The following is a 22,827-nucleotide window of genomic DNA, read 5'->3' on the forward strand; positions in this document are numbered from 1 at the left end:
AATACAAAAGTGCATTGACCTTACCATTTCCTCCAATCAAGGTGAATGTTTAGTTTATTTAATATTTAAGATTAGCAATACTGCAACATGTATTACATCATTTTGTAATTCATAGATTGTCAAAGTGTAAATTGTTTACTTGTTCAAATAAACCTACAATATGAGAAACATTAAGGCTTGACGTGTGCAATTATGACTGGTTCTCCATAATCCTCAATGACCATACGTTTCTAAAATCAATTTAATCACACTTACATGTACATGTATATCAGACATCTCTGACAATCTCATCAATATCAAAGTTGTAGTGGTGCTTATTTTACATGACTGCTAAGAAAGCATAAATATTGGAGCCCAGACTGTATACATACTGTATACATACTGTAGCAATAACAATTTTTTTTCTCCAACAAAAGCAGTATAAAATAATGGGTGAAGTGAAGTGTTTGAATTTTCACCATGTTCATGAAAACCTTTTTGAGATTTTGCAAGAGTGATGCATTTTTTTTCTTTCTTTCTTCTTTTTGGAGGATAATAAGAAGCAATTTAAAAAAATCTTACCTTCTTCTGCAGGCAACTCTGAAAATTAGACATGGATAAAAGAGAGAAAAGAAAAAAATATTAACATTGACAAGATTTTACCAAATCAGAGCAAAAGGAAATCTAGATCAGATTCATCATTTCTTGACATTTAAACATGAAAGGAAGAGTCATGATCTATTTTTCTTCAGTCATGCATATTGACCTTCAATAGAACAAGATAAAAAGCTAAAGCAGTCCTTCTTTTCATACATGAAAACAACGTAAAAGTACAAAATCTTATTGACAAAATCTTACACGCTCTTCTTGGCACATGGCCAAGAAACAAATACCAATGTCATCAAATGACATACTTCCTTGCCAGTGTTTCCATGCACTGTTTCATTCTTGGTTAAATCAGGCCGTTTATCAGGGAGTTTGATTTGTTCTTCAGAGATTCATTTATCTAATTATTTATAATCCTTGTTTAGTGCTGGCATAGTCTACTCTACTGTACATTGATCCAACATGCTTGTTGTTTTCTTTCATTAAATATTTATTATCATATGCTCTCGGAAAATGACAGATTGTAGGACATCTGCAAAAATAACTATTTTGCAGACTCATGTGGGTAAACATGTGCGAAAATGATTTTTTTTTTTTTTTTTTTTTTTTTTTTTTTTTTACTTTCTATTTGTACTACACAGCTCAACTACACACTTATCATTTTGTTTATCAACTTGTCAAATACTCGCATAGACTATATAGTATTTATGTAAATTGCCACATTAAGAAAATTATAAATATCACTAGGTCTAGACCTACACAAGGAGTCCCAAATCAAGCGATGTTTCCTTTTTTTTAAATAATTTTTTTTTATTGACTACCAGTTTAAACCAAATCAAATTCTCTTTGGCTTTGGCTTTGCCTTTGGCTTTGGTCTTCCAATTTACTTAAAACTTGTCTCGAGCCAAATTTTATTTTTGTTGGTTTATCACTGGTGCACTTAACAAGATTGTAACTAAATGCAAAGATATGGTGACATTTAAACTTGTCTTTTGATTTTGTAGACTTAGTCTCGGTGTTCAACGTCGTACACATGTTTTTTTTTAACATTAGCCTACACAAGACAAAGAAAAGACTTCACTAGAGTCTAGACCTATCTAATAATTACACAGGGAAAAAAATACTCTAAATATTTCGGGGGCTACTTTTCAAGCTTGCTTGCATGAAAATAACACTCCTTACTTTGTTTTGCATTGAGCTCTATGCAAATTTTGGGGGCTCTTTTGGGCATTTCGGGGGCTAATTCGCCCCGAGCCCCAGTGTATTTTTTTCACTGTAATTACATCCTAGACTCTATGCCTAGGCCTATGCTAATTCTGATCTGTGCTCTGTTGTGCATAGACAGATAGACAAGATAGAAGATCAGACACCCTTTAATACTCCAGGGCCCAGGCATGGCATAGTGCCATGCATATACCGGTACATGACCATGCAATTTGATTATCACACAACTTGCAACTGACTGCATCGCTGCATCACAGTCGACCTACCATTGTATCCGTATTTAGCAATACGCTGTGTGACTACATGGGGGGACAGGCCAATTCCTTCCTTCACATCAAAATGCTGAAGGACCTCCTCCCGTGTCCGTGTATGCGCTAGATCCATAATGTACGTCCTTGACAACCTTCAATGGATTTAGATGAACTCAGTGCAATGTAAAAAAAAATCCCAAATCTAGACTGCAAACGGAAAAACTTTCCTTCTCGAAAACACGAGAAACATGCACGTGTAACCTTCCTTCAATGTCGGCTGAACACTCGGGCCGTGCACACCAGACGATCCGCTTCCACGCAGTAACTGAACGGTTCGCTTCAGTTTCAAAAAGCAGGATATTCCACCGGGTCAAGGTTAAATTATTCTATAAATTATTTGAAAATAGACTAAGGGGTGCACGAATATCACGTTAAAATAAAAATCCTCTCCTCGGGCATACGACTCAGGTTTATAACAAGTCGCTGTGAATGCACAACGCTACCACATCGTCCGACGGCAATTCGTGGAGATAGATCGGGAAGCTTTCGGCGGAGACGAAAAGTCCGCGTGTGGTGTGTAGTATAGTACGTGTACGTACGTACGGAGAAAACGTACAGCGAGCCAGCGCAGCGTAGGTTGTTGCATAGTCGAGTGCAGATAAATGTGGACCTTTTTGATTGGTCGAAATCACCTTTTACGGGCTGTGCCCAATCAGATCGTTCGTTAAAGATGTGCCGATTGACGTCAATACAGATTCTTGACGTGTATCTTTAAAGTTCGAAACTATTTCGTCATTAGGAAACATGTAATTCTCGGTTGGAAAGCTTTGTCCTTAGCGCAGTGCAAAACAAAGTTTGTAGTTTAATTATCAGTCAAGATATTCATGTGCATTCATTTTACTATTTTTAGACACGATATCTTTATTATTCTTACTTGCTAGGCTAGCAGGGGCGGCGATCCCGGGGGGGGGGGGGGGGGACGGGCGGGGGACACGTCCCCCAGGCCTTAAATTTCAATATTTTTAGGGTAAGGCCACTTTTCTGTAGGGCACATTCCTAAATTAAACCACAAATAGTAAGAATTGGAAAGGGCACAAAAAATCTCCAAGGCCAATGAGAGGGGCATTGAGTCCAATCAAAAGAGCATTCTATATAGGCCATGGCCTTGGTGGCCTTGGATTAATTTAAGACCTGCCCCCCTCAATTTGTTTAGGGGGAATCGTCCCCCCCCCCCCCAGAAAATTTGAAAAAGTGCCCCAAAAATGTATAGCAAATACTAACTAAAGACTGCAACACACTTTAAGGCTCTGGAGGGCCCAAGAGTGCAGCGTTTAGACTAATAGAAATGCAATGCAAATGCTAAGTAATTTATTTTTTTAATACAACAAAGCTTCAAAAGCATGTGAGGGGGCAGTCAATTCCGTCATCTTCGTCCCCCGGGGGGGGGGGGTACCAACATAATTATTTAGACATACAGGGGGTGCCACTCTTGATGGGTCAATTTTTCACATAAAATCCACAGGGTCCCATTTTTAACAAAATTTTGCCTAAACATGGGTACGGTTTTTCAAATTTTGAAAATTGTAAAAAAAAAAATGGTCTTTACTTCGAGAAAAATCTCCCTAAATGACCTCTAAAAATGGGTGGGGTTTCGAATGGGTAGGTGTTTTGAGGCTTGTACCCCCCCCCCCCCCCATTCATGAAAAGAAATCGCCGCCACTGCTTGCTAGGATATAAATCTTTCGAATATCTGCATCTTTACAGACCAGAAATTCATCAATTCATCATGTTTCTAGCAAATATTCTTTGGATAGGTTAAACAGAGTGAGAAATGCTCAAGATATGTTGAGAGCTTTGATATATCATATTTGAAAATTGCCAGGGGGAGGATCAGGGGAGATCCATGCCATATATTTGATACCTTTCTTGAGCACAACAATAATGATATACAATTTTACCTTATCATTATGTTAATTTGTACAAACTGTCAGAAACAAAATAAGATAATAATGGTTTTAGAATGGAAACTTAACAATGATTTATGATATCAGTCTTTAGGCAATTATATCGCAATAACTGAAATATTTTATTTAAAAATATCAAAACAAATTGTGTGAATAATGAAAGATTTTGATATGGGGCTTTGAACTTTACACCTGTTCAAAATATAATAAAAGTTATTATTTTGACATGAGAAGAAAAACCACTTTCGAAAAACAACCTTCACATAATAATGTTATATAGTGACAAAATCAATATGATAGTAAGACGAATTCTCTCTCTCGATTGGCAAAGGACGGGGGGGGGGGGGGGTTAAATATGTAAAAAAAAAAAAAAAAAATTAAAAAAAAGTTCAGCTATAATAAATTATAAAGGCAGATCTTGCGATATCAAGTCTGTGAAAGGAATGGGTAAGTCAGACAGTGAGCAGACAACTTTATTTTACAGTGTACTGAAGGAATGCCTGACTGACATTAAAAAGGAGGAACATGGGTCGGCTGTGCCCCAACCAGGGGCGGATCCAGCCGGCGGCAGGGGAGGGGCCCAATTCTTGAGAAAATATTTAACGGTGAAACAGCCAGCCGGTGAATAATTTTGCGCCCCAAAAATTGAAGATCACAGCCTCCCCCCCCCCCCCCCCTTGAGCACCAGAAGAGGAGGCCATCTTCAAATAAAGGTAAAATTAACATGTTTTTACCTGTTTTTTCCCCCAGGGGACGGGGGTTCGGGCCACCCGGGCCCCCTCCCTGGATCCGCCACTGGCCCCCACTCCCATTAACAAAAAGGGGGCCGACAGTTGACTAATCATGCAAGTTCATATAGTTTATTGCGACAAGTAGCATATTTTTACGATTGGGGAATATTTCGGCTGCCGCACCGATGAGAAAGTAGCCCCTTGAATTTCATATCATTTGGCTTTGTACAGAATGATTTGATACACTATGTCGACCTAAATTTTGGACACTTGTTAGCATTATTTTTTATTCAGTATTATTATCATATCCATTATCTAGGTTATATTATATTTGATACCACGCATGCAAAAGACAAATATCCATCTGTGTTTTTTTAATTGAATTTGATAGATATTTTATATAATCTATATAATACTTACTCAAAACAATATTTGTTATCCTTAAGCCCTATATTGGTAACATTCTAATGGCTGAATATGAAAATTGATTGGCGTATATCCTAAATTAAAGAAAACTAACCCCGGCCATATATATTGGCGAATTGTCAAGATTGAAATATAGGGAATATTAGACTACCGCGTATTCCTGCTAATTATCAACACGCAAGGTGCTACTGATTACTAACCGTTATAAAACTTGTCGGACGTGATCATGAATTAGATCTTATCTGCAGAGGAATGAGCAGTGGTGTTGCACGCGTTCGAGTGCAACCATCATGAGTGGCAATGGAGGGGGGGGGGGGTGGGGGGGGGGGGAGACACGAGTCACCCCGACAATGAAATTTGAATTATACAAGGCCATATTATGGATACAATTTTGTAAGGGGTCTTCTTTTCCCATCCCCATCTCCGTCTCAATTCCTCTCGTTTGCCTATTTTTCTTTCTTCTTTTTGTTCATCATTCGACAGGGGTTATGCCCCCTTGGTCCCTGGATCAGCCCATAAATATGTCTAGGTCCCTCCATAAAACAAAGCACTTTACACAGTGCAAAGTAAGTACACGAATATTGTATTTGCTTTGTCATGTGCACGTGTCATTGCATTAGAATAGATCTTGTGCAACCGATTGACGTCATTCCATATGCATGAATATGCAAATAACTGATACAATTCGAGGAAAACGATAGCCTTTGAATAATTACATTGAAGTATTTCGGTTCATGTTATTAAATGGCGATTTCCTGGTGCATTAGTGAGGAGACTAGATGTTAAGATGTTATCCATTTATTATTAATTTGTTCTTTGTTATTTTATACCATTTTCGGGGGGGGGTGGAAGAGGGGGTGGAAGAGCAAAGAAACGGTGGAACATCTATCGACAGTGTCCAAGATATCCAGATGACCATTGGAAACAAAAAACTGCAGGGATGAGATGTTTTCTTCTCTTTCTCTCTCTCTCTCTCTCTCTCCCTCTCTCTTAAAGGACTTTAATAAAACTCACGATAAATGAATTTGGTATTTTTTTCGGAATGCTAAGATTCAAAAGTATTTACAATATAATACAAAAAAACGGATGAAGAAACTTTATATTGACCCATAATTTCTGAAATATAATATATTTTCCCCTTATATATCCTAAAATATTATTCTTGTTCGTGTTATTGTTCTTCTGGTTCTTCTTCTTCTTTCTCTTCTTGTTCGTATTCTTGCTCTTCTTTATTTTTGTTCCTGTTTTTCCTCCTCTTGTTCTTGTTCTTCCTCTCGTCCTCCTCCTTTTTCCCCCTACAGATAAGCCACTGCGGTCTAATCTCCCTCCAAATATCTAATAGATTCTACCATTGATATCGATTTATTTTGGTATCATCGGCAAAACTGACGTGTTATGAATATTTTCAATCCCGGTATGTGCAATTATATACCTCACTTAAGAAATCCAGCCATCTGATTGGTCGAATTGCATTCATAAACTTCAACTGTTCCTGTAAAATTCTCGGTAACCATGCATAAAACATTTCAATATTTTTAATAACCATGGTTATTAAAAAAAGTTGGTCAGCGTCCATGGTTACCCCATAGGTTTACATGTTAAAAAATGGTTTGAGCGATGGAGGATGCCGTATGTGTGCGAAGGATTGGTCGGTAATTTCAATACAATTGAATCTCGATCGATCTTACCGACAATTTTATCTTGCATTGTTGACATGAAGACGAAAATAAACTTCCAAAAACAAAAAAACAACATCTGCCGATAGATCTTGATCTAAGTTCGTGCCAATATGCATTGCAAAAGTAAAAGAAGAGTCCGTATATGGAGCTTTTGCGAAGCATTCATCACACGCGAAGCCGGTTTCAATCCATTTTAATGTATATATTGGAGAAAACTGCCAAGCATGTTAACGGCGGGCCATAGCCGAGTGGTCTAAGCGTTGGTTTTCGGTACACCTTTTGTTTGTAAGCAAGAGTTCGAATCCCGTCTTCGACAAAAATGATAAATATTTTTAATTTTTCATTTTTTAGTCTATTTTTTTTCGGCATATAAAAGTATTAATGACTGCTTTAATATTCGAGAAATAGTTGTTTTCATACGCTCTCGGGAAGGTTAGAATTGGGCTATTCCCCTCGGCAAGCCTCGGGGAATAGCACAATTCTAACCTTCCCTTGAGCGTAATAAAACAACTATTTCTCTCAAAGCAGTCATTAATACTATACTGTTTCATAACTTGCATTCCCCGAACCACGCTCGAGATTCAATTTGGCCGTTTCGATAATTGTGCAATGGCGCCCTCTGTAGAGAATCTACTTCACAGTTTAATCAACCAGATGAAAATTAGAAAAACGGCGAGGTACCATCCGCCCCGCCCCGCCCCCACGCGCTACATTTTCCTTATTTTTTTCTTCTTGTCTCCTTTTGAAATGAATGTCATATAATTTTTGCTTTGCAATCAAACTTTTCCATTTTCATTAGTGTTTCCCCCTCATCACACTGGCTTTCATTGTAATATGGGGACTGTTATATCTCTATTTATTCTATCTCAAGTTGTTACCCTTCCCAATTATTTTTACCAATTACAGACTTTTAAGGGAACTATTTTCCTCAACTTTTGGCTCAACATTTTTAAGAGGCGCTCATCCATATCCCCGTTAATTACTCTTCTTCTTTATCACCCAATCTTTCTCTAGCTTACTGTTTCAACTCTCTCACTTACCCCATCCTATGAATCTATCTTTCAAATGATTTATCATTTCCTCTCACACACCCTCTTTCTTCCATTCCCTCTATCCCGTTCTTCCCGCCGTTTTTCTTTTTTCCTCTTTATTTCTCTACTTATCTCTCTTCCTCTTTCTCCCTTTCTCCCTTTCTCCCTATCCCTATCCCTCTCTTTATCTCAGTCCCTGACTCTCTACATCCCTTTATTTACACTACCTCTCACTATCTTATTCTTTACACTTTCTTTCATTAGGTTCATAAATCATTCACTTCCACTACATAAAATGTAACATACATTTGTATACACAAACAAATAAAAATAAAGAATGCCAATTTGACTACCATTTTGAAGATACAAATATATTCATGCCATACAAACTAATGCAAACAATTTGTAGCACAATAAAAAACAATTCCTAGCAATCACTGAATTATCATACCGCACTAGGTTGATTTTCCATGATAATAATTTACATATATTGTCATTTCTTGTTGCATCCAATAACATTACAACGATCATAAAACGTCAGCTTTTCCACTCTTTTACACACTTATACAAGTCTTACTTGTGACAAAGAATGCATATCTATAGAGTTCTTGATCATATGCCTCCTCATCAGCCAAATGCTTGCTTAAAGAGAGCTTGTAAAAATATTCAACTTCGGATGTAGGTTTGTCTTATATATCCTCTTTCACATACACTACATAACAACATGAGCATTGTCATGCATCAGCTACATGCTTGCACAATAAGTGTGCACCATCTCCACTCACTGGAGTAAACATATCCCATCCTCTTCTTTACAAGAAAGACATAAAGAAGAGTTAGTGACATGGACTTCTAGCAACCCCTTAATTGCCTATCTATCTTGGGTATGGACTGGCAATGGAGTAGCAATGCTCAAATAGGACGTAGGACCAATCAGAGGTAGGACCAATAAGATGATTGACCGATGGAACCAATCAGACAGAGGATTTATCAAAGTCAGAACAAATCATATGTTTGACCAATAGAATGATTGACCAGTGGGACGTTGGACCAATCAGATGGAGGATTCATCAAAGATAGAACAAATCGTCGACCAGGTGGCAGAAGGGGTTAGTGCGCAAGCAACTCGAAAATTACTTTTCGAATTATTCACATTTAAAGATTTATTTTATATTTAAACTGCTTTCCGTCCCGAAAATTGGTTTAAAACATAAGAGGCTAATAGAAATGTTATAGTAGAACGCAGCCACAATTTTTTGCGGAAATAAGTCAGTTTAATAAAACCATTGGCATTAGGATGATTGACCAATGGGACATTGGACCGACCAGATGGAGGATTTATCAAAGGTAGAACAAATCATATGTCGGAAAAATCAGATATTTGACCAGTAGGAGGTAATGTTTGACCAATAGGATGTGGGTTGAAATGTACCTAGAACCAATAGAACATATGACCAATAGGTTCAATCAGGACGTAAATGATCTAGGACCAATTGAATGAAGGACAAATAAGACAAACTGAACCTAGGATCAAATGGATGAAGATATTGGACCAAGACGATCTAGGCCCAATTAGGACATTGGATGAATCAGAAATCGAACTTGGGACCAATTGGATACTGGATTATAGAGACACACCGACCCATGAAGGTGGGCTCACATTGACCATACAGTAAAAAGAGTTCATTGAGGCATTCCTTCTGGTATCAACTGGCTGCAATCTGACCCTGATGTTGCTCCCCTTTCTCCAACTCCTTGACCACACTCTGATGCAGCATCCTGTGCCTGATACTGTTATCAACAGGGAGGGGTGGTCTATTCTCTGGGATGCCAAGCAGGTTCCTGAGGGCAACGCGAGCAGCTTCATCTTCAGCTATCGTGACGGATTCACCAGGTGCTGGAGAAGAGAGGATAAAATAACCAAAGATTCAGTTTCAATCAGCTTGGGTAATTTCTGTTTATGGTCTGTTATTAATTTCAGTCAGGATTTTGACTAGTCAGGGGGTTTAAGTTACAATTATTTTATTAGGTTAGATTAAGTTCATTTCAGTTAAAAGCAGGCTGCTCTGAAGTGTGATTACGTTAAGATTTCAATTGAGATCAGCCTAAATTTCAGTCTCAGTTTAATTTTAAAATTTATGATTCCAATTCAGTTTACTTTGGCCGAGTCTATTTTGCTAATTTTACTTTATCTTTCTGTGATTCATTTCAATTTAACAGACCCTCAATTCAGATCTATGACTTATTTGGAGATGATCATTTCCATACAAACATACGATATACGCCATTTTATAATTTCATTCATTTTAATGAAAAACAAAAAAATTAATCCACACAGTTCACTTTAATCTCAATCCTTACAACTCATAAAACAACATGCAATACATCAATATTATTTTTCACGACAATAAATGCAAACATTGACTATAGAACATAATACATACCCCAACCAAGGAGTTTCTTATCACTGTAGATTCCAACCATAAAGAGAGGTGTGAATGTGTTCTTTCCAGCTTCACGTAACAATCTAGAAAGAAAGAAAGAACATAAGGAAATTTTAAAAAAGATACATAAAAAAATTTAAAAGTATTGAAACGGGACTGCACTACTTGTAGCTACTTGCCCCCTATATGTAGCAAACAATGCCTAAGCGGTGGCCATTGGTCCCCCATGGTCCCCTTTTTCTTATTTTAATTGAGAGCTGATTTGATGAAATAACTAACTGTCAGTGACCACGCAGAGACGTTTAATCCCTCCTGGCCAAACTAGTGCAGATAGGCTTTAAGCATGGGTAGATTCTGGGATTCTATAAGGGAGGGGGTACCATTGTAAAATGTCTGTGAAAAAGAAAAAAAATAAATAACAAAAAAGGTGCCTATATGGTGGTGTCACAAATTTCAAGGGGGCAATTAAAAAAGAAGAATATGGTAAAGGTATGCCAGATTATGTTTTAAAAGGGGAGGGACACATGGATCAGTTGTACCCACCCACATCAACCACCAGTCTTGGTAAAGTTACAAGCACTGTACACAGAAAGATGTATATGGAACTACAGGACACGTGTGCGATATCTATCAGGTCCACATAGATATAATAATTTACCAAATATATAAATTAGTAGGCGGTTTTTCAGCAAAATCTGTATCATCACATATTAGTCAAAACACACATGATTGGTAATAAAAGCTTCCACTTCATTTTTTGAGAGGGGGGGGGGGGGGCATTTCCAAAACTGGTCTTTACCTTTAAGGCTTCAATATTACATCATATCACAGACCATGATAACACGCAGGGCCGGGCATCTCAGATTTAACATTGTTAAATGATGCCTTTAAGGGTAAATTGTATTAAACGACAAGACCAGACCTTGCTTCTGGTTCCTCCCTCTGTTGATCGGCTAAGACCTGGACTAGGAGGCTCATGGGGTTGTCTATGAGCCAGACATCACATAGGTCCTTGTCCATCAGTTGAGGAATGATGAAATCACGAACAAACAGACCAGCCCTGTCCATGCCCTGAAAATGTCATAACAACATAACATATTTGATGAAATAAAAGTTATACTGTTTGATATGGAAATGTGTTAATAATGTCTGCCTTATATCTATTATTTAGCATTTGTCCCTCTCCCTGTTGCAGCATATGGTATATTTGAATGGTTCATTTATGTTTACCATTATCAGTTAAACATGAATTCAATAATTTGTATTATACAACACCTACGTGGATCCTTGTCATTTGATTGGACGATTGTTGGTCACATGATATTCAATAGATGGTATATTGCACGGTCGTGCATTTTTGGTTATATGCGCTGTGCATTTTTGGTTATATGCAGACTGCGTACCTCTCTGCTGCATGTGCGCGTATCCCTGCGTGTATCTGACGCGAAGGCAATCTGCATGTAATCGAGAAGGCTTGACTCGAACTTTAATTTATCTTTATAAGGAGTAAAGCATAATTTGCTGATTAACGTTCTATTAGGTCTTCTTCGATGTTGTATAAAACAAATAATGAATGTTTTTCATTCGTTTAATAGTGCAAATATTTTCATTCGTTGAAAGATTAACGTTAATTCTATTCAACTCATGAACATATTCGCACTATTGAACTCATAACCATTCATTATTTGTATATTATCATCTTTATTATTAATATAATTGTTATTGTGGTTATTGTGGTTGTTATTATTACTATTACTACTGCTACTACTACTACTACCATCATCATCATAATCAAAATTACACCTTTATCATCATTATTGCACTATTATTTGTATTACCATATTTACCAGGTAACACAAATTATGTTTAATGACTACTATATCTTTGTTTTCAGAAATTGTTTCTTCTGTCCATTCTCTTACCTGATCTTCAAGCAAGCCACCGACGATTGCCATGAGGGTAGATTCCATCACTTCTGACGGAATCGGAAAATCCTGCAATGAAAATTGTAAATGTATACGTAACATCAAACTTCACCCTTTGATATAATTATAACTTATTTTAACAGCATATCCAGATTCAGGGCATAAAGAATTTAAAGAACACAAAACAAATGACAAAACAAATGACAAAACAAATGCCCCCCCCCCCCCCTAAAAAAAATAATAAATAAATAAAAATAAATAAATAAAAAAAAAAAATTCTATAATCAATCTTCAACTTAAAAATATGAACTCTTTAATTTATTTTGCCCTCTGAGCTTTCTTTCCATGTTAAATAACACATTTTCAACAATAAATATTAACATCATATTAATCAAACTATGTAAAACAAATCAAATAACCTTGGTAACTTTTTGAATGGCTGATAATGTTGTTATATATTTTTCTAAAAAGGAGGCAATAGAGCTTGTACAATATATACATGAACAATGTACAGTACATGTACATGTGAATGTTACCAATAAATGTAACATAATGTCAAATTATGCAATTCAAACGCTAAGAATAAAGGAAAATAAAATATAGGATAACTTTTGAAATATCATTTACTTCTAACTCATTGATGAGACATGGACAATGGATTACACACAGAAGAAAAAATTTGTTCCATGTATCTTGCTATCTATAAAATATGTTTAAAAAAAAGGGGGGGGGGGGGCTTAAAAACAGAGGCTTTGAAATAAAATGCAAGGTGTGATACCTAATTACCTACATATACTATTTCAATGTTTTTCTACAAAAGTGAATACTATTTTTTGTTTATGAATTAAAAAAACTAACACATATTTGCAAGGGATTTGGCATATACAGGAGTTAAATCTATGTTTTCTCTCTCATAATAAGCATATTGTATATAAGTATTGTACAATCATTTTGTATGAATGAGTTTCTTCTACCAATGGCAAATTATAATTATTGGTGATCAGTCCCCTCTAATGTCTTGCTTTAATCTAAATCTCCAGAGGTTAATATAAAAGAGACCAACATTTAAATTTTTTGATAAAATATGAATTGAATGTATTTTGAAGAAAAAAATTGCAATATATGCCAAGACAAAGCAAGAAAAAAAAATGGAATGTTACCATTTACAAGAAATCCTAAAGTCTGATTGCAAATATTGCAATATGTGCCAAGGCACAGCAAGAAATATTGAAATGCAACCTTTTATAAGAAATCCCAAAGTCTGATTGCAGCAGTAAATAAATAAGAATGAAAGTAGCCTACAGACACATCTATGTGTGAAACACAAACCGTTCAAACTACCGTTAAAAAATGTTTAATTTGACTTACAGCACATAATACAAGATCACGTAAGCCGAGGTTAGAGGCAACATACGACAGCACTTTTCCGTTCATTAGATACTGATTGATCGCCCTGATAAAAAACAAAGGAAAATACAAAGAATTAGAGAAGAAAACAAGAACAATCAGAGGGTGAAGGATGAAAATTAATATCCACATGGCAAGGTAATGTATTCGTGCTTCTAGCAAAACGGGGAATCAAAATTCCTGGTGTTAAAGCGAAAAGGAAAAGCAGGACTAGGGCTCGGGGTATTTGGTGTCGTGAAAGACAAACTGTTGTTCTTTTTTTGCGAGGGAGGAGGGGATTCTATCGCATGGCTGCGTCGACTGTGATAGTCACCGGGGAGTTAGGTGGCACTCTGCTTACGACGCTTGTGGGTATTCGCTTGTCGCTGATTGGGGGTACAATGATGGAAAGGGCTACAGAGGGAGAAGATGATGCCGAGCTTATGCCACGCTCGCCAGGTAACATGTTGTTAGGGTCGACGAATGTTTATATAACCTCCGGTCACCTGGGAATAATCACGAATATCACTTTTGCCTTTCAGCGATCCCAAAGTATGTTCTTCCATATTTCAGGGTGCAACGGATACTTTTGTCTGGTGGATTGTTTATTTTGTAAAGATTTAATTTGTATTGAAATATTAAGAGTGCGGGTATTCAATCACCCTTAGGATATACAGTTGTTACCTATTTATCACTTTCTTGTATGTACATGTACATGGAGTGAGGGGAAAAACACACAAATATTGATTTGTTTTGGTAATAAATTGTTTTATGTTGTTTTATTGTCATTTTTTAGTAGTGCTAGTAGGCACGTTCCTCACATTACACTTTCAATGGTTCATGTAAAGTCAGGTTAAGAAATCAGTGCAATACAGAGGAATATATGTCAAAGAAACGTCTTCTTAATTAGACAAATTGCTATTCCCCAAATAGCAGCAAATTTCAAATATGATTTGAATATGATTTTAAATGGTTTTTTATAATCAAATGTAACATACAACTATTATATTTTCATATGTTACATTTAATTACAAATATGCAATTAAATGGTAAATAAACATTATTTACATATAACTATTATATTGCTACGGTACCTATCAAGCATTATTTACAATTCAAAGCTTGACAAATACTAAATAATAATAATAATAATAATAATAATAATAATAATAGTCTAATAGTCCACTCCAAATTTTATTAAACCGAAACGGAAATTCTTTTTGCCCAATTGATCGTGAGCCCGGCAGCCACTGAGCAGCACCAGATCGACGTTGCTCTATCCCTTAATGTTGAACGCCAAACAAGGTAGCAACAACTCCCATCCTTTAACGTCTTTTGGTATGACGCGGCCGGGGTTCGAACCCACGACCTCCCGGTTGTGAGGCGGACGCTCTACTGACTGAGCCAACACTCCGGTATAATAAACAAAAGATGTCTGACTAGAGTAATTAAAATGTGATAAAGGGGAAACATTTTTAAGAACAGTGCTCCCCTCTTAGTCCTAATTCCTCCTCCATTTAAAAAATAATCATAAAATAACATTATTCCATTTTATTTAAATAAATTTATGTCATACTTAGTATTATTTGAAAATTTGATTTTGAAGTGTATACAACTTTAGTTTTCACCATCTCAGCACAACCCACACCACCATCTCTACCTTCTTTAATAACGTTACCATCATCATCAATCATCATAATTGTCACCATCTTCATAATAATAACCATCAAAACTAATAACAATGAAAAACAACATCACATTATCATCAGACGCTTAAGATCTTCCGATTCCCAATTGCTTGTTGTTCCAAAAACTAAGAAATCATGGGGGGATCGGTCATTTGCACACGCTGGACCTCAACTATGGAATCAATTGCCACAACATATTTGTTATATTTCAAGTGTAGATTGCTTTAAACATGCCCTCAAAACTCATTTGTTCAAAGCGGCTTTCCAGTAGATTTAGTTTTACTTTCACATTGTCCTTGTTCATTTTTGTGTGTATTTTAGTGTACTTATAGTTTTTCTTCTCCATGCGCCTCGAACACATTAGTCATGTGGAGATGGCGCATTACAAATACTCTGTATTATTATTATTATTATCATCATCAACCTTACACTAAACCTTAGCTTTATTCTTTTCTTTATCTACCTCCTACTCATCCTCCTACTCATCCTCCTTCTCATCCTCCTTCTCATCATCACCTTTACTTTTATCACCACCATCACTATCATTTACAACAATGATAAAAACACCAACGGCAACAACACCAAAGCCATTATCATTATCTTCATTGACTGTCTGTACCATTCCTATCATAACTCCAAATTTGCAGTTAAAAAAAAACCATTACAAGATGATGAACCAGATCCTCATCAAATGATTGGTTAAGAGCGTGCAGGTGACCAGGCATTTATTTTGCCTAACACATAATTTTACTAATGACCGGTCATTGGTAAATACTTTATGCCGGTCATTTATAGTAAAATCATGTTATAATACATCATTTTATAAAACAAATAAAACATCATCTTGTAAAACAAAAAATATATATCCTTTTGTTCGGGCATTATTAAGAATTACCCACACAAGGTACCTTCAAAACAGACCAAACAGACTGTTCAAAAGGTACCTTGTGTGGGTAATTCTTACTAATGCCCGAACTGTTGTGTATTATTTGTATAATGTCAACAATCTGCTCTTACAATGGTTGCATTGGTACTAAGAGAAAATTTAAATAATGTGACTCACCTGTAACCCTCTTCAGGTACTTTAGGGAGGGCATGCCTGAGGTATCCTGCTATATAATCTGATGAAAACTGATATCCTGCAGTAACAGAACCAAGGAGACAAATCTCTTTAATATGATTTAAGAAGTAAACAAGGGTGCTGTAGCTTCTAGTCCTATCTGAGGGGTTCGGTAATGGGGGATTAATGCCTTAGCGAAGGGCACTAGCATAATGGTTAGGAGCCAGAGCATATAACACTGAGTTCCTATGGGAAATCTTTTCATTCAGATGGTCATATCTCAGCCAATACTTAACATATTCAATTGGTTTTCGACATTTGGACGTTACATTTAAGGCTCTTTCGGAAAATGAAGAAATTTTTTTTAAATTCTAAAAATAGATTTTTATGACGGCACAGCTTCGGTACTCTACATGTATACAACCTTGGTTCATAACCTGTGACCCCAGACTCGGGGTCAGTGACCATGTTCACAGAAATCTCCAGTAGTATAACTTCTACACTATAAATAAATAAACCCAACCAAAAGAAGGTGTGTTGGCCCGAGTGTGTCATTTAGTCCAATAGGGATTCATTTACGGTTATAACAAGATTGTCTTTCCCACTGTATTTTATAACATCCAAGATTAGGTGATCGATATCATTTCACCTCCATAGTTCGTACCAAGTTTGTCTGTTATCCATACATATATGAACATGTGGTTATATAAGGTTGTCATGATTAGACTATTATTTTTCCATTAACAGCTTAGTTGGTCATCAACCCCTGTGGCTTCTGCGCATCAACTATTTTAGACCAATTAAATATTTAACCCCACAGGATATACAAGCATTTAAAAAAAAAATGGTATTAGCCCAAATGGATCGTAGGAAAACACACAATTGTAAGAACAACAAAATAATAATAATATTGATGATAATAATAATAACAAAAATATTATATAGATGCATAGATAATTAATTAAATAAGTACAGGTACATGTAAATGTAAATAAATAAATAGAAATAAACATCATGGAGGGCAGACAGATTCACAAAACTGGCACAACTGGACCAAATAAAATTTAACATTCTACACATATCCTTGTTTTTTCTATCCATGCTGCTCCCTGACTCTTCTTACAGTACATGCCTTTTTCATGACACATTCAAATTAATATATGTTTGTCAAGTGACAAACTATTGCATTCATGTTCCATGTTATTGTATGTTTGTATCGACAGTCTGAAACTAAGAATGCAGATAACACACAATAAATACTGATAGGGTGGAAAAATATAAAAGCATATCAATGCATTCGCATTGTGGTCTGAGAAATATTATTTTTTTAGCCAAATCAATGAACTAATTGAACAACACAGTTCAATAAACACAAATCGTAGCGCTTGACACTTTTTACACTTTGATAAATATAAATGAAAAGTTCAACTACTCCCATGTACACTTGAATGATTCTTTATGTTCTATCACTTGTTAATTCCCCTCAAAAAGTGTTATGTGGCTTCTCAAACTACCTTGAAATCTATATATAAATAACTAGAAACATTTTTTGCTTGAATGTTAGAAGCTACTTGCTTGTACTCTTCATTCAGTTTTAACACCTATTTGGCAAACATGATACAACAGTAAACATAACTTTAAAAACATCTCTTTCTACAAGTAGGCAATTTTTTTCTTTCTTTTTCCCCGTTTAAACCCAATTAAAAAAGAAACATTCATATATTTGAACATTCAAAATGTACAGTTGCAGTATTTCAGGCTAATTTTTAAAATAAATACCACAGAAATATAATTAAAATCTTACTCAAATAAATGACAGTTCATGCAATATTCTTTTGCCAAAATATTAGTATCAACTTTAGCTAAATATTAATGGAAATGTGTAATCCAATGAAAACAAGACCCCTAGAGTTTTATAAACAATAAAAATAGTTTTATCTTTGGAACATGATGAATAAATAATAAACTTTTAGAACACACTGTTGAAAATTTTAAATGCACATCTCAATGAGCATAACTAGTATCTCAACACATACCCACACCTAAGGCCGGAAGAAAGGAATTCTGAAGATGACTCGTTAAATGACTACAAAACTTTAGACTAACGCAAGGTGAAGTTGACATTAGATGTACATGTACGTAACAGGCTCACATCCAATCATTCATTAAATTTCAAATTGTCACTCTTTAAAACATATGTGTAGTAAACATTGATTTTCAGGCACCGGTACATGTATCGCTTAGGGAAACAAAATTATCCTTTTTTATTTACCTGCATTTACAAGTTGAGTGTTGTCATCAAGCTGAAGCTTTGCATCTTGATCTAACAGTCCCATTTCTCTTCTACTCTTCTCTTCCTTCTCTACATAGCTTTTATGTGTGAATGCCGTTCTGACGGTTTCGCTGTTGAACTCTTCCCCAAAGCGTTGACAGAAAGCATAGATCTCACTGTTATAGTCCCTGTGGAGGATGAGAAGATCAATATATTGTTGATAGCTCAATACATCATCTTCATCATCATCATCATCACCATCTCCAATATCATCATTTTACCATTGATCATCATCCCCACCAACTTTATTACCACCACTAAAACTAACATTGTCACCATCATTGACATCATCATCATCATCATCATCAGTATCAAAATCACCACAATCATCATCACCATGACTATCACTACCATCATCATCATCATTTTTATCATCAATATCATCATCATTATGATATCAACATCACCAAAATGAGAGCATCATTACCTTCTTCATCTTCACTATCATCAACACTATCCCTATCATATCAAAAGTCGGTACAGGTGAATTTTTTACATGAGCTACAAACTAGGCCTGTCGTCATCAGCTAGAGTTTGCCAAATAACCCACTGGTTTAACTATTTCAATCTCAAAATTATCAGTCAATTAGCGGGATATTTGGTTGAGAAAATGTCCTGAGGAATCTTGGTCTTGTTTCCAAAATAGCCCGCTATTTAGAAAATAGCGGGCTAATTTGCACACGTCCGAGTTGGTTGTGATGAGCATATCGGTCTGGTGTAGACACAATTTCCGGCTTCGGGATAATATCCTGAGTCTGAAAATAGCAGGTTATTTGGCAAAACTGAGCCGATGAAGAGGGCCTATTGTGAACTTACCAATTATCCTGATGTGATCTGGGCTTGGCTGGTTCTTCACCATGCTTCCTCTTGAGGTAACTCAGCTGCCCATTCAAAGCATTGAGGAACGGTCTCAACCATCGGGCATGGTGACGCACATCTGTGGATAGGATGGAAGAATGTAAATAACAATTGTCTTGAAGAATCTAAGATAAAAGATATTCAAGCTTTCATTTCTGAGGCTGATCTTTGACAGGGTATCAGTCAGCTTGACTTTTAAAAAAATTTTTTTTTTACTCCTTTTCAATCTGATTAGACAGCAGTCATGTGACTGGTAGTAGTCAGTTAGTCATGTGACTGATCCAGGTTGCCATTTAATTTTAGGAATCCATCTAGAACTAGTAAACCAAAAATTCTATGCAAAAATCCATTGAATTTTTCAAAACAAAGTTTCCTTCCTGTTATACCAATTTATTAAAGCCACACCTAGCACTGTGCACTTTAAATTTTAAATTAATATGTTCAAACTGCATAACTGTCACAGGAAAATCTAATTTTTTTGCTTGCCTTTTCTTAACTTTTCTATCTTATTTGGATAGGTGTAAATTTACAGATGAAGACAGCAACAGTGTTTATGTGGTCAACTAAAAGCATACCAATTTCTCATTATGCAAACTTGAATGGTAATAAGTAATTTAAACAAAGAAGTTTTCTTCACAAAAGTCAATATCTATGCATGGCCAGTATGGCTCAGAAGTTTTCTTATTCTAGAGCTAAACAAAATTCTGATGACTAATGGGAGGTTTGGTAAAAGTCAAGGAGTCCAACTCTAAACTCTAAGTTTCCTTAATTTTCTGATTTTATTTCAGGGTAGAAAACACAGATTTCCCCTGAAAACTCATTAGACAAAACTTCAGACTTGTCAAGATATCATGTTCGCCGTCGATGTTTGGATTTATATATCTGCCAGTGCAGTGTGTATGTCTGTGTGTTTAATATTATGAATTTCATGTTTCGTCAGCGTTCATGGCTGATTCATCAAAACGATCATACTATGTCTGAACATACAGCTCACAGTCACACTCAGTCACTCTCAGCTCTAGTATTAGGTAATCATGGTAATTATTAATGACGATGAGTATGAAAATAAAAGTTAAAACAACAACTAAAAATAGAGAGGGGAAAAAAAATTATCCTATTTTTCAGTAGCCTGCAATTTCGACATGTGATGTAAATTACATTTTGTTTCTTTAGCTTTACTGTAGCTTTAGTATCAAGTCTGCAGTGTGAATATTTCAATTTTTGTCGGACATGCTGTCATGCAACTTTGCAAGATTATTTATTAAATGCAATTTCACTTTAGCCAGATCATAAGAACTGCACAATATTAGGTGTCTGAACGATTTTTCAATTTTCAATTTGGGATCGTTTTTCACCATTTTTGTTTGATATTTGAATAAAAAATGTTATCAGAATAATACATTTCAAATTTCAAGTCTCACCGATGTTTCTATCAAAAGTTACAGCCCCTCCAACACGCTGGTATATTCATATCATTTTGGTCAAAATCGACGAAAAAGACGTCCACGCAGAGTGATGTTGTTTTGCTAAATTTAGCCAAACAGCTGTATCGCGCGATATGCAAGCGTATGCATATCGTACGCATGCTGCTAAGCCAATCCGCGACTTGCAGCTTGAGCTACGCTGTCTCCGCGACATGTGCGATTGACTAGTATGGTTGGCGTTCGTCGCACAATAAACCCGGAAGTGAATGCACGTTATAGTCAATGGCAATATCGCGGAGACATGTCTCCGCGATATTGCCATTGACTATAACGTGTATTCACTTCCGGGTTTATCGAGGGAATTGCCAACCATAATTTCAGTCACTATAACGTGTAATTGAATTTGGGGTTTCGTTCGTGCGCGGAGATGTTACGCGATGTAACCATGGTTTGGACTGAGCGGAGCGCACGCCTCCTAATTAGCTGATCCACCAAATAGCGAGAAGGGTATTTTTAAACTGTTATCAGTTGTGATCCCTGGGGGCTAGCGAAAATATAATCACATAGAATTGTTCCTTAGGACTGGGACTACTTATCGATCGGGGCGTCATATCTCAAAAGTGACAAACCTCAGAGTTAGCCAGGACACAATGTTTAAATTGCTGTTTTGACCAAGATATTTTTAGAATTTCGGGGGCTACGCCCCTTTGGAAATATTGGAATTCACCTGCTCTTTCATATGACACCTCATTCATTGATTATCACCTTCAGGATCACAACTGATAAAGGTTTGAATCTCGATTTGAAAAAAAAAATTTGACTTTTTTTGCATGGTCGCGCAATGCACGTAGGCTGCATAGGGATGCGTGTAATCTCTATGGGAAGAATTTTAGCACACAACATCGGGTGCGCGATCAGACACCCTAAGGTCAATAATCCATTCTTATTTCTAGCTTAGACTAGTCTAGTCTCTAGACTACTGCATGATTGCAACAAAATCTCTCACATTAATGATAGTTTCTAGATCTACATGGCTTTTGTACGGCTTATTCTTTTGCTGTGCCTGCTAATCTGCTATGCTGCTATCCTATGCCTATGCCGATGGCGCGGCAAATCCACCGCCGGTACACAAGCCGACCCGTCCCCGCAATCCAGGCGAGGCAAGCCCAGAATGCAGAGCATGGATGCAGTTCATGTCAAGCAAGGCAAGCAAACGTGACCACACTCAAATAACTACGGAAAATACACGGTTAACACCTCTATCTGAAATAGTTGTACAAATTTCAATTACAATTTTATTCACTCATTAAACTTTTCGATCCTACTCACGGTTTTGGACAGGTAATGAAGTTCTACTTGCTATTATTTGCAAAATTTTAGGGCACTTGCACGAAAATCGTGTGAACATGGAGGCTGCCATTTTGTATTGCTTGTTTGCGGATTTAGGTTCTTGATAGGGATTTTTTTTCTTCTTCAGTTTTCTTGAGTTATTCTTCTTCTTTTTTTCCCGCTACCTATCTTCTTCTCTCTTTACTAAAATTTCCTTTGTTTCTATCTCTCATTTGTGATTTTCTTCAGTTTCTCTTTCTTACTTAAGAAATTGATCCAGTAACGAAACTGGCCAATGACCAGTGAAGCCACCACTGCACTCAGCATTCGGACTAAGTGCCCCCCCCCCCCAGGCCCTCCCCTGAACATTTTGTTGAAGAAGAAAAAAGCTACTATAGATCTATATCACTGTCAACAAATAATATTGTCGTGCATCATCATAGCTACGGGTTGGGGCGGCACATGTCAACTCATTGGGGGAAGAAAAACA

The 22,827-nt window shown here is 36.3% G+C and overlaps 2 protein-coding genes across 3 annotated transcripts in view; both read right to left on the reverse strand.

The window, feature by feature from the left end:
- The window catches only part of SERCA (sarco/endoplasmic reticulum calcium transporting ATPase), a 64,864-nt gene extending 62,013 nt beyond the window's left edge, over positions 1 to 2,851 (reverse strand). The window contains exons 1-2 of one of the 2 annotated variants that reach the window (XM_011665408.2): positions 2,076 to 2,851; positions 562 to 579 (exon numbers count right to left, since the gene is read on the reverse strand). In XM_011665408.2, the coding sequence (XP_011663710.1) occupies positions 562 to 579; positions 2,076 to 2,193 (136 nt within the window). In that variant the 5' untranslated portion in view covers positions 2,194 to 2,851. 2 annotated transcript variants of the gene reach the window in all.
- Positions 2,852 to 9,179: 6,328 nt separating this feature from the next.
- LOC582626 (39S ribosomal protein L44, mitochondrial) lies at positions 9,180 to 22,454 on the reverse strand. Its single transcript, XM_030991552.1, has 9 exons — positions 22,338 to 22,454; positions 19,543 to 19,663; positions 18,667 to 18,854; positions 16,398 to 16,473; positions 13,629 to 13,713; positions 12,258 to 12,329; positions 11,258 to 11,406; positions 10,336 to 10,418; positions 9,180 to 9,788 (listed from the first exon to the last, which is right to left on the reverse strand). The coding sequence occupies exons 1-9, from the start codon at positions 22,426 to 22,428 to the stop codon at positions 9,598 to 9,600; spliced, it is 1,056 nt and encodes a 351-aa protein (XP_030847412.1). The 5' UTR covers positions 22,429 to 22,454; the 3' UTR covers positions 9,180 to 9,597.
- Positions 22,455 to 22,827: the final 373 nt, after the last annotated feature.

This window comes from Strongylocentrotus purpuratus, unplaced genomic scaffold (assembly GCF_000002235.5).
Source record: "Strongylocentrotus purpuratus isolate Spur 01 unplaced genomic scaffold, Spur_5.0 spur5_scaffold_2, whole genome shotgun sequence".
NCBI classification, from domain to species: domain Eukaryota; kingdom Metazoa; phylum Echinodermata; class Echinoidea; order Camarodonta; family Strongylocentrotidae; genus Strongylocentrotus; species Strongylocentrotus purpuratus.